Genomic DNA, 14,518 nt, shown 5'->3' with positions numbered 1-14,518 from the left:
GTGAGAGGCCCTGTGTCTAGGGAGACACGCAGAAGGGTCCCGACAGGAAGAAATCAGCATCCAAGGACCATGAATGCACCGAGAAGGAGACCCTTCTTGCGCAGACACCAATAGTTGCAAAAGAATGCATTTCCACCAGGTGTGAGGGGCTTTATTTCTCCAAGGTCGTCAGGCAGGATGACGATCGTGACTGTGGAGTCAAGGCAGAGATCTTGACTCCATGTCCGGATGCATGACGCTGGCAGGGGACTCCCAAGACCTGAGGAAGGAGAGAATCAGGAGAAGTGGTCCACACTGCCTCCAGCCGATTCCCAAGGCTTGGAACAGGCAGGTGAGTAGCAGAAGCGTTGGCGGCTGCACGCTGGGTTTGGGCAACGTTTGGCAGTGTCCGTTTCCCCGCTGGCCGATCGGTGCTGTGTGCCGTTGTGGGTTGCTGGTGAGGCAGTTGTCAGGAGGAAGTGTGGCAGCAGCCGGACACGCAGCAGGGGTGGCCGCGGCCGCCGTGGGTATGTGGTGGTCCTCCAGCAGGCGTTATGGCGGCGGTTTGGCTGGCAAGCAGGCTAGCAGCAGCTGGATCCACAGCCCTGGGCGAGGCATCCAGGCAAGCAGCAACAGGTGGGGTGGTAGCAGGTCCTCCTGCAGTACACAGGGGTACAGCAGGCTGGCTGACAGCAGCTGGAGCCACAGCAAGTTTGTCCGCAGCCGCTGGACCCACAGCAGCTGGGCTGACAGCAGCTGGACACACAGCAGCTGGGCCGGCAGCAGGTGGTCCTGCAGCAGGTGGTGTGGCAGCAAGTTGGGCGGCAGCAGCAAGGCTGGCAGCAGCAGGACCCACAGCAGCTGGACCCGCAGCCGCCTTGTCCACAGCCGCAGCAGCTGGGCCGGCAGCAGGTGGTCCTGCAGCAGGTGGTCTGGCAGCAAGTTGGGCGGCAGCAGCAAGGCTGGCAGCAGCAGCAAGGCTGGCAGCAGCAGGACCCACAGCAGCTGGACCCGCAGCCGCCTTGTCCACAGCCACCGCCGCACCCGCAGCAGCTGGGCTGGCAGCAGGTGGTCCTGCAGCAGGTGGTCCTGCAGCACGTAGGCTGGCAGCAAGGGGAGCAGCACGATTCGGTCATGGTGTCACAGGTGGAGGGGGAGCTTCTGTTCCGAGGAGAGTTTCTCAGATTCATTTGTCTCGTCCTCTTGTGGGGATTTTATGCACCGGGTCCCCAAATTTGGACCAATGGGCATGACTTCCTTGCCGTTGTTGACATCGTTTTCCTGATGATGCGGGAATGGAAGAAGAGGAAGTGTTTTTTCCCCCTAATGTTATGAATCTTTAGCAAATAAGTGCTTAACGTGTTTCTTAATTGGGAATAACTCGTGGAAACATTTCAGATGAAAACAAGGTGGTCACATCAGCATCTGCGTTCGTGCTCTACGAATTTCATCGTGTGTTACAAGTCCCACTGGCCTGTGAAGAGGTTGGCGAGTCGGTTTGGAGGTCCTTCCCCAGCGCTGGTCCCTGGGTTACATGTAGACTGGCAACATGCCTCGTGAGGAAGTGGCAACATGCCTAGCGATGAGCCGAAGTCATGCCGGAGCCCAAGTCGGTTTCCCCACCAAGCCTGATCCCAGACTCCCGCAGGCATCTGTCTCTTGGAGCCCCCACCCCACAGCTGCATATCCCAGTTCGATCCAAGACTCTGGGCTGCAGGGTTTGCGAGTTCACCTCTTCCGTCTGTGAAGGCAGAATCAAGCAGGGCGATAGAAACAGCCGCAGTACACCCAGACGAAGCAAGCAGCAGTCACCGAACGTCCTGAGAGACAGCGGTCCCGCGTCTCGCAGAAAAGCGGAGGGCTTTTCCAGGACGTGGGACCGTCCGTGACACAAGTGGGGCAGTTCGGGGGATAACAGGATGAGTTGGAGACTCTCGTCCTCTCCTTGTGAACCAGCCAAGCCTGTTACCCAGCGTCACTGGGTATACAGTTCTCGTTTTCTCTTCCTCCCTTCTTGCCTCCGTCCGTCTACCTCCCTCTCTCCCTGCCTCCCTCCTCCTCCTCCTCTCTTCCTTCTTCTTCCTCCTGTGTCTTCCTCTTAAACAAATGTGTGCCTGTCCACCCTCGTGAAGAAGGAAATACTGGGTCTGAGAGCAGAAGACCGTAGACTGTGGATGGCGCCTTCAATATGCCAGCCGTGTGTCTCGGATCTTCCTGTGTTCGGGACAACTTCTACCCAGCAGATCCGCATCTCTGGGCCTCTTGGCAGTTTTCATGGTGCAGCAGGATGGCACAGTGCCAGCGCATGCCACACTGAGAGAAATGCTCAACCAGTGCTTCTGGAGAGCCGGTTTGTAGACATGCCATCTCCCTTGTTGCTGAATTAGGGGAATCCCAATGAGTGTATTACGTCCTTTCTGATCTCGCTCTCGGGTATAAGCTTCCCGTGCAAGCTGGGACCCTGGACTGACAGTGCTTCTTGCCTGCGTCACTTTCCCGCCCTCCAGCCACTGGCGTCTGCCCTCCCCAGCGAAGCTACGCGCCTGGTCGCTGTTCTGCAGTGTCGCTTCTGGGAGGCACCGTCCGCTGACGTGACTTTGAGCCATCTCGGTCTTGATTTCCTGATCCCTGCAGCGGGAACCTAGAGCCCTAAGTTGAAAATTACTTCAGGAATTCAAGAAAATGTACATGAAGCATCTGGCCGGTACTTAGCAAGTAGGAAGCAACCCAGTTCCTGTCCGTTTCTCGTTTCTCAGCACAGCTCACAATCCCCCAACTCCTAAGAACCAGCAAGAGGCAAGTGTGGTGTTGGCAGTCTGTTGAGAGCCTCCCGCATAGCTGGTCTCCAGGGCTGGTGGGTGCCCGGGACAGAAGCGGTCCTAGCCCCTCAGAGGTCCCTCCACTGCACCCGGGAAGTGACCCAGGGCCTTCATCTGCCCTTCCCGTCAGAGCCTGGATCCAGCCTCACATCGCTGAGCGCCGAGGCAGCACCGTGCATCAGTGCGGGACCAGAGGCGCCTGCCTTGGATCTGTCGGGACTCCGGTGAAGGCCCAGGCTCTTTCCTCTTTCTTCCTCCTCACATGGGTCTCACCCCCACCCATCCCCAGAGGAGGCCCGTTGGTTTCCCTCCAGCGCTTCCCAGTTCCTTCCCCAGATGCCGGAGGTTGTTTGCTTCCGTTCCGCGCTTCCGAGGTCACGGATTACTCCAAGGCAACACACACGCCCAGCGCAGGGGCTCTCGGTCCGTGACGTCCCCCGTCCTTCCTTTTCTCGGTGCCCTGTAGATCCTGACGCCCTATCGCCTGCCAGTTGCGGAGCATGACGTGTTTGGCACAAAACTGCCCGAGTCCTCTGCACACCCCTGCCCCCTCCCCGCCCCCCGCCCCCCGCCGAGGTCCTGAGGACCAGGAGGCCCAAGCAGAATGGGCCGTCCGTGACCCCGGAAGATGTGCGTGGGCAGACGCGGCCGACGGGCGCGAGGCCTCCGCAGGCTCCCCTGTCTCTGAGCGGGAGCAGTGCACGTTGGGCAGGCTGGTGCCGACCTCCGCGAAAGGTTCCCCGTGTTCCCAGGAGCTCTATAGGGCAAGGCAGCTGCCCTGACACTGGGCTGGGGGTCCCTGCGTGGTGGCACTCGGCTCTCTACCACTTTGTCCCAGATATCACCCGCATCTACAGGACAAGAGGACTTCCGCGGGCCTCGAAGACACTCGGACCAGCATCTTGCTGGTGCTCTGGCCCAGGCTGTCGCCTAACTCGCCTGCTCGTGGGTATGTGAGCGCCCTTGAGCAAGGGTCAGGAGACCCAGCCTGGCGCCTGAGGGCTTCCCTATCCGCTCAGCTCTGGGACAGAACGTCCCTAGATTCCCTCATCCTCAAATGGAGATAGGAATTTGTGGGCGCAGGCTAGGAGTCTCCAAACGGGTAATTAATGTATGTGGGCTGTGACCTGTACAGAAACCGTTAAGGTCGCGCATGCCGTACGGGGACACGGACAGCGTTATGGTATGCGGATCGGTACTGGGTTTATTAAGACACTCGTGTGAGAGGCCCTGTGTCTAGGGAGACACGCAGAAGGGTCCCGACAGGAAGAAATCAGCATCCAAGGACCATGAATGCACCGAGAAGGAGACCCTTCTTGCGCAGACACCAATAGTTGCAAAAGAATGCATTTCCACCAGGTGTGAGGGGCTTTATTTCTCCAAGGTCGTCAGGCAGGATGACGATCGTGACTGTGGAGTCAAGGCAGAGATCTTGACTCCATGTCCGGATGCATGACGCTGGCAGGGGACTCCCAAGACCTGAGGAAGGAGAGAATCAGGAGAAGTGGTCCACACTGCCTCCAGCCGATTCCCAAGGCTTGGAACAGGCAGGTGAGTAGCAGAAGCGTTGGCGGCTGCACGCTGGGTTTGGGCAACGTTTGGCAGTGTCTGTTTCCCCGCTGGCCGATCGGTGCTGTGTGCCGTTGTGGGTTGCTGGTGAGGCAGTTGTCAGGAGGAAGTGTGGCAGCAGCCGGACACGCAGCAGGGGTGGCCGCGGCCGCCGTGGGTATGTGGTGGTCCTCCAGCAGGCGTTATGGCGGCGGTTTGGCTGGCAAGCAGGCTAGCAGCAGCTGGATCCACAGCCCTGGGCGAGGCATCCAGGCAAGCAGCAACAGGTGGGGTGGTAGCAGGTCCTCCTGCAGTACACAGGGGTACAGCAGGCTGGCTGACAGCAGCTGGAGCCACAGCAAGTTTGTCCGCAGCCGCTGGACCCACAGCAGCTGGGCTGACAGCAGCTGGACACACAGCAGCTGGGCCGGCAGCAGGTGGTCCTGCAGCAGGTGGTGTGGCAGCAAGTTGGGCGGCAGCAGCAAGGCTGGCAGCAGCAGGACCCACAGCAGCTGGACCCGCAGCCGCCTTGTCCACAGCCGCAGCAGCTGGGCCGGCAGCAGGTGGTCCTGCAGCAGGTGGTCTGGCAGCAAGTTGGGCGGCAGCAGCAAGGCTGGCAGCAGCAGCAAGGCTGGCAGCAGCAGGACCCACAGCAGCTGGACCCGCAGCCGCCTTGTCCACAGCCACCGCCGCACCCGCAGCAGCTGGGCTGGCAGCAGGTGGTCCTGCAGCAGGTGGTCCTGCAGCACGTAGGCTGGCAGCAAGGGGAGCAGCACGATTCGGTCATGGTGTCACAGGTGGAGGGGGAGCTTCTGTTCCGAGGAGAGTTTCTCAGATTCATTTGTCTCGTCCTCTTGTGGGGATTTTATGCACCGGGTCCCCAAATTTGGACCAATGGGCATGACTTCCTTGCCGTTGTTGACATCGTTTTCCTGATGATGCGGGAATGGAAGAAGAGGAAGTGTTTTTTCCCCCTAATGTTATGAATCTTTAGCAAATAAGTGCTTAACGTGTTTCTTAATTGGGAATAACTCGTGGAAACATTTCAGATGAAAACAAGGTGGTCACATCAGCATCTGCGTTCGTGCTCTACGAATTTCATCGTGTGTTACAAGTCCCACTGGCCTGTGAAGAGGTTGGCGAGTCGGTTTGGAGGTCCTTCCCCAGCGCTGGTCCCTGGGTTACATGTAGACTGGCAACATGCCTCGTGAGGAAGTGGCAACATGCCTAGCGATGAGCCGAAGTCATGCCGGAGCCCAAGTCGGTTTCCCCACCAAGCCTGATCCCAGACTCCCGCAGGCATCTGTCTCTTGGAGCCCCCACCCCACAGCTGCATATCCCAGTTCGATCCAAGACTCTGGGCTGCAGGGTTTGCGAGTTCACCTCTTCCGTCTGTGAAGGCAGAATCAAGCAGGGCGATAGAAACAGCCGCAGTACACCCAGACGAAGCAAGCAGCAGTCACCGAACGTCCTGAGAGACAGCGGTCCCGCGTCTCGCAGAAAAGCGGAGGGCTTTTCCAGGACGTGGGACCGTCCGTGACACAAGTGGGGCAGTTCGGGGGATAACAGGATGAGTTGGAGACTCTCGTCCTCTCCTTGTGAACCAGCCAAGCCTGTTACCCAGCGTCACTGGGTATACAGTTCTCGTTTTCTCTTCCTCCCTTCTTGCCTCCGTCCGTCTACCTCCCTCTCTCCCTGCCTCCCTCCTCCTCCTCCTCTCTTCCTTCTTCTTCCTCCTGTGTCTTCCTCTTAAACAAATGTGTGCCTGTCCACCCTCGTGAAGAAGGAAATACTGGGTCTGAGAGCAGAAGACCGTAGACTGTGGATGGCGCCTTCAATATGCCAGCCGTGTGTCTCGGATCTTCCTGTGTTCGGGACAACTTCTACCCAGCAGATCCGCATCTCTGGGCCTCTTGGCAGTTTTCATGGTGCAGCAGGATGGCACAGTGCCAGCGCATGCCACACTGAGAGAAATGCTCAACCAGTGCTTCTGGAGAGCCGGTTTGTAGACATGCCATCTCCCTTGTTGCTGAATTAGGGGAATCCCAATGAGTGTATTACGTCCTTTCTGATCTCGCTCTCGGGTATAAGCTTCCCGTGCAAGCTGGGACCCTGGACTGACAGTGCTTCTTGCCTGTGTCACTTTCCCGCCCTCCAGCCACTGGCGTCTGCCCTCCCCAGCGAAGCTACGCGCCTGGTCGCTGTTCTGCAGTGTCGCTTCTGGGAGGCACCGTCCGCTGACGTGACTTTGAGCCATCTCGGTCTTGATTTCCTGATCCCTGCAGCGGGAACCTAGAGCCCTAAGTTGAAAATTACTTCAGGAATTCAAGAAAATGTACATGAAGCATCTGGCCGGTACTTAGCAAGTAGGAAGCAACCCAGTTCCTGTCCGTTTCTCGTTTCTCAGCACAGCTCACAATCCCCCAACTCCTAAGAACCAGCAAGAGGCAAGTGTGGTGTTGGCAGTCTGTTGAGAGCCTCCCGCATAGCTGGTCTCCAGGGCTGGTGGGTGCCCGGGACAGAAGCGGTCCTAGCCCCTCAGAGGTCCCTCCACTGCACCCGGGAAGTGACCCAGGGCCTTCATCTGCCCTTCCCGTCAGAGCCTGGATCCAGCCTCACATCGCTGAGCGCCGAGGCAGCACCGTGCATCAGTGCGGGACCAGAGGCGCCTGCCTTGGATCTGTCGGGACTCCGGTGAAGGCCCAGGCTCTTTCCTCTTTCTTCCTCCTCACATGGGTCTCACCCCCACCCATCCCCAGAGGAGGCCCGTTGGTTTCCCTCCAGCGCTTCCCAGTTCCTTCCCCAGATGCCGGAGGTTGTTTGCTTCCGTTCCGCGCTTCCGAGGTCACGGATTACTCCAAGGCAACACACACGCCCAGCGCAGGGGCTCTCGGTCCGTGACGTCCCCCGTCCTTCCTTTTCTCGGTGCCCTGTAGATCCTGACGCCCTATCGCCTGCCAGTTGCGGAGCATGACGTGTTTGGCACAAAACTGCCCGAGTCCTCTGCACACCCCTGCCCCCTCCCCGCCCCCCGCCCCACGCCCCCCGCCCCCCGCCGAGGTCCTGAGGACCAGGAGGCCCAAGCAGAATGGGCCGTCCGTGACCCCGGAAGATGTGCGTGGGCAGACGCGGCCGACGGGCGCGAGGCCTCCGCAGGCTCCCCTGTCTCTGAGCGGGAGCAGTGCACGTTGGGCAGGCTGGTGCCGACCTCCGCGAAAGGTTCCCCGTGTTCCCAGGAGCTCTATAGGGCAAGGCAGCTGCCCTGACACTGGGCTGGGGGTCCCTGCGTGGTGGCACTCGGCTCTCTACCACTTTGTCCCAGATATCACCCGCATCTACAGGACAAGAGGACTTCCGCGGGCCTCGAAGACACTCGGACCAGCATCTTGCTGGTGCTCTGGCCCAGGCTGTCGCCTAACTCGCCTGCTCGTGGGTATGTGAGCGCCCTTGAGCAAGGGTCAGGAGACCCAGCCTGGCGCCTGAGGGCTTCCCTATCCGCTCAGCTCTGGGACAGAACGTCCCTAGATTCCCTCATCCTCAAATGGAGATAGGAATTTGTGGGCGCAGGCTAGGAGTCTCCAAACGGGTAATTAATGTATGTGGGCTGTGACCTGTACAGAAACCGTTAAGGTCGCGCATGCCGTACGGGGACACGGACAGCGTTATGGTATGCGGATCGGTACTGGGTTTATTAAGACACTCGTGTGAGAGGCCCTGTGTCTAGGGAGACACGCAGAAGGGTCCCGACAGGAAGAAATCAGCATCCAAGGACCATGAATGCACCGAGAAGGAGACCCTTCTTGCGCAGACACCAATAGTTGCAAAAGAATGCATTTCCACCAGGTGTGAGGGGCTTTATTTCTCCAAGGTCGTCAGGCAGGATGACGATCGTGACTGTGGAGTCAAGGCAGAGATCTTGACTCCATGTCCGGATGCATGACGCTGGCAGGGGACTCCCAAGACCTGAGGAAGGAGAGAATCAGGAGAAGTGGTCCACACTGCCTCCAGCCGATTCCCAAGGCTTGGAACAGGCAGGTGAGTAGCAGAAGCGTTGGCGGCTGCACGCTGGGTTTGGGCAACGTTTGGCAGTGTCCGTTTCCCCGCTGGCCGATCGGTGCTGTGTGCCGTTGTGGGTTGCTGGTGAGGCAGTTGTCAGGAGGAAGTGTGGCAGCAGCCGGACACGCAGCAGGGGTGGCCGCGGCCGCCGTGGGTATGTGGTGGTCCTCCAGCAGGCGTTATGGCGGCGGTTTGGCTGGCAAGCAGGCTAGCAGCAGCTGGATCCACAGCCCTGGGCGAGGCATCCAGGCAAGCAGCAACAGGTGGGGTGGTAGCAGGTCCTCCTGCAGTACACAGGGGTACAGCAGGCTGGCTGACAGCAGCTGGAGCCACAGCAAGTTTGTCCGCAGCCGCTGGACCCACAGCAGCTGGGCTGACAGCAGCTGGACACACAGCAGCTGGGCCGGCAGCAGGTGGTCCTGCAGCAGGTGGTGTGGCAGCAAGTTGGGCGGCAGCAGCAAGGCTGGCAGCAGCAGGACCCACAGCAGCTGGACCCGCAGCCGCCTTGTCCACAGCCGCAGCAGCTGGGCCGGCAGCAGGTGGTCCTGCAGCAGGTGGTCTGGCAGCAAGTTGGGCGGCAGCAGCAAGGCTGGCAGCAGCAGCAAGGCTGGCAGCAGCAGGACCCACAGCAGCTGGACCCGCAGCCGCCTTGTCCACAGCCACCGCCGCACCCGCAGCAGCTGGGCTGGCAGCAGGTGGTCCTGCAGCAGGTGGTCCTGCAGCACGTAGGCTGGCAGCAAGGGGAGCAGCACGATTCGGTCATGGTGTCACAGGTGGAGGGGGAGCTTCTGTTCCGAGGAGAGTTTCTCAGATTCATTTGTCTCGTCCTCTTGTGGGGATTTTATGCACCGGGTCCCCAAATTTGGACCAATGGGCATGACTTCCTTGCCGTTGTTGACATCGTTTTCCTGATGATGCGGGAATGGAAGAAGAGGAAGTGTTTTTTCCCCCTAATGTTATGAATCTTTAGCAAATAAGTGCTTAACGTGTTTCTTAATTGGGAATAACTCGTGGAAACATTTCAGATGAAAACAAGGTGGTCACATCAGCATCTGCGTTCGTGCTCTACGAATTTCATCGTGTGTTACAAGTCCCACTGGCCTGTGAAGAGGTTGGCGAGTCGGTTTGGAGGTCCTTCCCCAGCGCTGGTCCCTGGGTTACATGTAGACTGGCAACATGCCTCGTGAGGAAGTGGCAACATGCCTAGCGATGAGCCGAAGTCATGCCGGAGCCCAAGTCGGTTTCCCCACCAAGCCTGATCCCAGACTCCCGCAGGCATCTGTCTCTTGGAGCCCCCACCCCACAGCTGCATATCCCAGTTCGATCCAAGACTCTGGGCTGCAGGGTTTGCGAGTTCACCTCTTCCGTCTGTGAAGGCAGAATCAAGCAGGGCGATAGAAACAGCCGCAGTACACCCAGACGAAGCAAGCAGCAGTCACCGAACGTCCTGAGAGACAGCGGTCCCGCGTCTCGCAGAAAAGCGGAGGGCTTTTCCAGGACGTGGGACCGTCCGTGACACAAGTGGGGCAGTTCGGGGGATAACAGGATGAGTTGGAGACTCTCGTCCTCTCCTTGTGAACCAGCCAAGCCTGTTACCCAGCGTCACTGGGTATACAGTTCTCGTTTTCTCTTCCTCCCTTCTTGCCTCCGTCCGTCTACCTCCCTCTCTCCCTGCCTCCCTCCTCCTCCTCCTCTCTTCCTTCTTCTTCCTCCTGTGTCTTCCTCTTAAACAAATGTGTGCCTGTCCACCCTCGTGAAGAAGGAAATACTGGGTCTGAGAGCAGAAGACCGTAGACTGTGGATGGCGCCTTCAATATGCCAGCCGTGTGTCTCGGATCTTCCTGTGTTCGGGACAACTTCTACCCAGCAGATCCGCATCTCTGGGCCTCTTGGCAGTTTTCATGGTGCAGCAGGATGGCACAGTGCCAGCGCATGCCACACTGAGAGAAATGCTCAACCAGTGCTTCTGGAGAGCCGGTTTGTAGACATGCCATCTCCCTTGTTGCTGAATTAGGGGAATCCCAATGAGTGTATTACGTCCTTTCTGATCTCGCTCTCGGGTATAAGCTTCCCGTGCAAGCTGGGACCCTGGACTGACAGTGCTTCTTGCCTGCGTCACTTTCCCGCCCTCCAGCCACTGGCGTCTGCCCTCCCCAGCGAAGCTACGCGCCTGGTCGCTGTTCTGCAGTGTCGCTTCTGGGAGGCACCGTCCGCTGACGTGACTTTGAGCCATCTCGGTCTTGATTTCCTGATCCCTGCAGCGGGAACCTAGAGCCCTAAGTTGAAAATTACTTCAGGAATTCAAGAAAATGTACATGAAGCATCTGGCCGGTACTTAGCAAGTAGGAAGCAACCCAGTTCCTGTCCGTTTCTCGTTTCTCAGCACAGCTCACAATCCCCCAACTCCTAAGAACCAGCAAGAGGCAAGTGTGGTGTTGGCAGTCTGTTGAGAGCCTCCCGCATAGCTGGTCTCCAGGGCTGGTGGGTGCCCGGGACAGAAGCGGTCCTAGCCCCTCAGAGGTCCCTCCACTGCACCCGGGAAGTGACCCAGGGCCTTCATCTGCCCTTCCCGTCAGAGCCTGGATCCAGCCTCACATCGCTGAGCGCCGAGGCAGCACCGTGCATCAGTGCGGGACCAGAGGCGCCTGCCTTGGATCTGTCGGGACTCCGGTGAAGGCCCAGGCTCTTTCCTCTTTCTTCCTCCTCACATGGGTCTCACCCCCACCCATCCCCAGAGGAGGCCCGTTGGTTTCCCTCCAGCGCTTCCCAGTTCCTTCCCCAGATGCCGGAGGTTGTTTGCTTCCGTTCCGCGCTTCCGAGGTCACGGATTACTCCAAGGCAACACACACGCCCAGCGCAGGGGCTCTCGGTCCGTGACGTCCCCCGTCCTTCCTTTTCTCGGTGCCCTGTAGATCCTGACGCCCTATCGCCTGCCAGTTGCGGAGCATGACGTGTTTGGCACAAAACTGCCCGAGTCCTCTGCACACCCCTGCCCCCTCCCCGCCCCCCCGCCCCCCGCCGAGGTCCTGAGGACCAGGAGGCCCAAGCAGAATGGGCCGTCCGTGACCCCGGAAGATGTGCGTGGGCAGACGCGGCCGACGGGCGCGAGGCCTCCGCAGGCTCCCCTGTCTCTGAGCGGGAGCAGTGCACGTTGGGCAGGCTGGTGCCGACCTCCGCGAAAGGTTCCCCGTGTTCCCAGGAGCTCTATAGGGCAAGGCAGCTGCCCTGACACTGGGCTGGGGGTCCCTGCGTGGTGGCACTCGGCTCTCTACCACTTTGTCCCAGATATCACCCGCATCTACAGGACAAGAGGACTTCCGCGGGCCTCGAAGACACTCGGACCAGCATCTTGCTGGTGCTCTGGCCCAGGCTGTCGCCTAACTCGCCTGCTCGTGGGTATGTGAGCGCCCTTGAGCAAGGGTCAGGAGACCCAGCCTGGCGCCTGAGGGCTTCCCTATCCGCTCAGCTCTGGGACAGAACGTCCCTAGATTCCCTCATCCTCAAATGGAGATAGGAATTTGTGGGCGCAGGCTAGGAGTCTCCAAACGGGTAATTAATGTATGTGGGCTGTGACCTGTACAGAAACCGTTAAGGTCGCGCATGCCGTACGGGGACACGGACAGCGTTATGGTATGCGGATCGGTACTGGGTTTATTAAGACACTCGTGTGAGAGGCCCTGTGTCTAGGGAGACACGCAGAAGGGTCCCGACAGGAAGAAATCAGCATCCAAGGACCATGAATGCACCGAGAAGGAGACCCTTCTTGCGCAGACACCAATAGTTGCAAAAGAATGCATTTCCACCAGGTGTGAGGGGCTTTATTTCTCCAAGGTCGTCAGGCAGGATGACGATCGTGACTGTGGAGTCAAGGCAGAGATCTTGACTCCATGTCCGGATGCATGACGCTGGCAGGGGACTCCCAAGACCTGAGGAAGGAGAGAATCAGGAGAAGTGGTCCACACTGCCTCCAGCCGATTCCCAAGGCTTGGAACAGGCAGGTGAGTAGCAGAAGCGTTGGCGGCTGCACGCTGGGTTTGGGCAACGTTTGGCAGTGTCCGTTTCCCCGCTGGCCGATCGGTGCTGTGTGCCGTTGTGGGTTGCTGGTGAGGCAGTTGTCAGGAGGAAGTGTGGCAGCAGCCGGACACGCAGCAGGGGTGGCCGCGGCCGCCGTGGGTATGTGGTGGTCCTCCAGCAGGCGTTATGGCGGCGGTTTGGCTGGCAAGCAGGCTAGCAGCAGCTGGATCCACAGCCCTGGGCGAGGCATCCAGGCAAGCAGCAACAGGTGGGGTGGTAGCAGGTCCTCCTGCAGTACACAGGGGTACAGCAGGCTGGCTGACAGCAGCTGGAGCCACAGCAAGTTTGTCCGCAGCCGCTGGACCCACAGCAGCTGGGCTGACAGCAGCTGGACACACAGCAGCTGGGCCGGCAGCAGGTGGTCCTGCAGCAGGTGGTGTGGCAGCAAGTTGGGCGGCAGCAGCAAGGCTGGCAGCAGCAGGACCCACAGCAGCTGGACCCGCAGCCGCCTTGTCCACAGCCGCAGCAGCTGGGCCGGCAGCAGGTGGTCCTGCAGCAGGTGGTCTGGCAGCAAGTTGGGCGGCAGCAGCAAGGCTGGCAGCAGCAGCAAGGCTGGCAGCAGCAGGACCCACAGCAGCTGGACCCGCAGCCGCCTTGTCCACAGCCACCGCCGCACCCGCAGCAGCTGGGCTGGCAGCAGGTGGTCCTGCAGCAGGTGGTCCTGCAGCACGTAGGCTGGCAGCAAGGGGAGCAGCACGATTCGGTCATGGTGTCACAGGTGGAGGGGGAGCTTCTGTTCCGAGGAGAGTTTCTCAGATTCATTTGTCTCGTCCTCTTGTGGGGATTTTATGCACCGGGTCCCCAAATTTGGACCAATGGGCATGACTTCCTTGCCGTTGTTGACATCGTTTTCCTGATGATGCGGGAATGGAAGAAGAGGAAGTGTTTTTTCCCCCTAATGTTATGAATCTTTAGCAAATAAGTGCTTAACGTGTTTCTTAATTGGGAATAACTCGTGGAAACATTTCAGATGAAAACAAGGTGGTCACATCAGCATCTGCGTTCGTGCTCTACGAATTTCATCGTGTGTTACAAGTCCCACTGGCCTGTGAAGAGGTTGGCGAGTCGGTTTGGAGGTCCTTCCCCAGCGCTGGTCCCTGGGTTACATGTAGACTGGCAACATGCCTCGTGAGGAAGTGGCAACATGCCTAGCGATGAGCCGAAGTCATGCCGGAGCCCAAGTCGGTTTCCCCACCAAGCCTGATCCCAGACTCCCGCAGGCATCTGTCTCTTGGAGCCCCCACCCCACAGCTGCATATCCCAGTTCGATCCAAGACTCTGGGCTGCAGGGTTTGCGAGTTCACCTCTTCCGTCTGTGAAGGCAGAATCAAGCAGGGCGATAGAAACAGCCGCAGTACACCCAGACGAAGCAAGCAGCAGTCACCGAACGTCCTGAGAGACAGCGGTCCCGCGTCTCGCAGAAAAGCGGAGGGCTTTTCCAGGACGTGGGACCGTCCGTGACACAAGTGGGGCAGTTCGGGGGATAACAGGATGAGTTGGAGACTCTCGTCCTCTCCTTGTGAACCAGCCAAGCCTGTTACCCAGCGTCACTGGGTATACAGTTCTCGTTTTCTCTTCCTCCCTTCTTGCCTCCGTCCGTCTACCTCCCTCTCTCCCTGCCTCCCTCCTCCTCCTCCTCTCTTCCTTCTTCTTCCTCCTGTGTCTTCCTCTTAAACAAATGTGTGCCTGTCCACCCTCGTGAAGAAGGAAATACTGGGTCTGAGAGCAGAAGACCGTAGACTGTGGATGGCGCCTTCAATATGCCAGCCGTGTGTCTCGGATCTTCCTGTGTTCGGGACAACTTCTACCCAGCAGATCCGCATCTCTGGGCCTCTTGGCAGTTTTCATGGTGCAGCAGGATGGCACAGTGCCAGCGCATGCCACACTGAGAGAAATGCTCAACCAGTGCTTCTGGAGAGCCGGTTTGTAGACATGCCATCTCCCTTGTTGCTGAATTAGGGGAATCCCAATGAGTGTATTACGTCCTTTCTGATCTCGCTCTCGGGTATAAGCTTCCCGTGCAAGCTGGGACCCTGGACTGA

General features: G+C 59.0%; 3 protein-coding genes across 3 annotated transcripts; all 3 read right to left on the bottom strand.

The window, feature by feature from the left end:
- Nucleotides 1–560: 560 nt before the first annotated feature.
- LOC122907328 (keratin-associated protein 9-7-like) lies at nucleotides 561–6,603 on the bottom strand. Its single transcript, XM_044250230.1, has 5 exons — nucleotides 6,408–6,603; nucleotides 5,042–5,100; nucleotides 4,730–4,959; nucleotides 1,024–1,053; nucleotides 561–897 (listed from the first exon to the last, which is right to left on the bottom strand). Exons 1-5 carry the CDS (start codon nucleotides 6,601–6,603, stop codon nucleotides 561–563), a joined length of 852 nt encoding a protein of 283 aa, XP_044106165.1.
- Nucleotides 6,604–8,610: 2,007 nt separating this feature from the next.
- Nucleotides 8,611–9,165, bottom strand: LOC122906235 (keratin-associated protein 9-2-like). The gene has a single exon (XM_044247961.1). It carries the CDS (start codon nucleotides 9,163–9,165, stop codon nucleotides 8,611–8,613), a length of 555 nt encoding a protein of 184 aa, XP_044103896.1.
- A 3,464-nt stretch (nucleotides 9,166–12,629) lies between these two features.
- On the bottom strand, nucleotides 12,630–13,184 carry LOC122906234 (keratin-associated protein 9-2-like). The gene has a single exon (XM_044247960.1). It carries the CDS (start codon nucleotides 13,182–13,184, stop codon nucleotides 12,630–12,632), a length of 555 nt encoding a protein of 184 aa, XP_044103895.1.
- Between the last annotated feature and the right edge of the window lie 1,334 nt (nucleotides 13,185–14,518).

The sequence above is a fragment of the Neovison vison genome, chromosome 5, assembly GCF_020171115.1.
Source record: "Neovison vison isolate M4711 chromosome 5, ASM_NN_V1, whole genome shotgun sequence".
In the NCBI taxonomy this organism is placed as follows: Eukaryota; Metazoa; Chordata; class Mammalia; order Carnivora; family Mustelidae; genus Neogale; species Neogale vison.
This window is presented reverse-complemented; position numbering and strand designations above follow the sequence as displayed.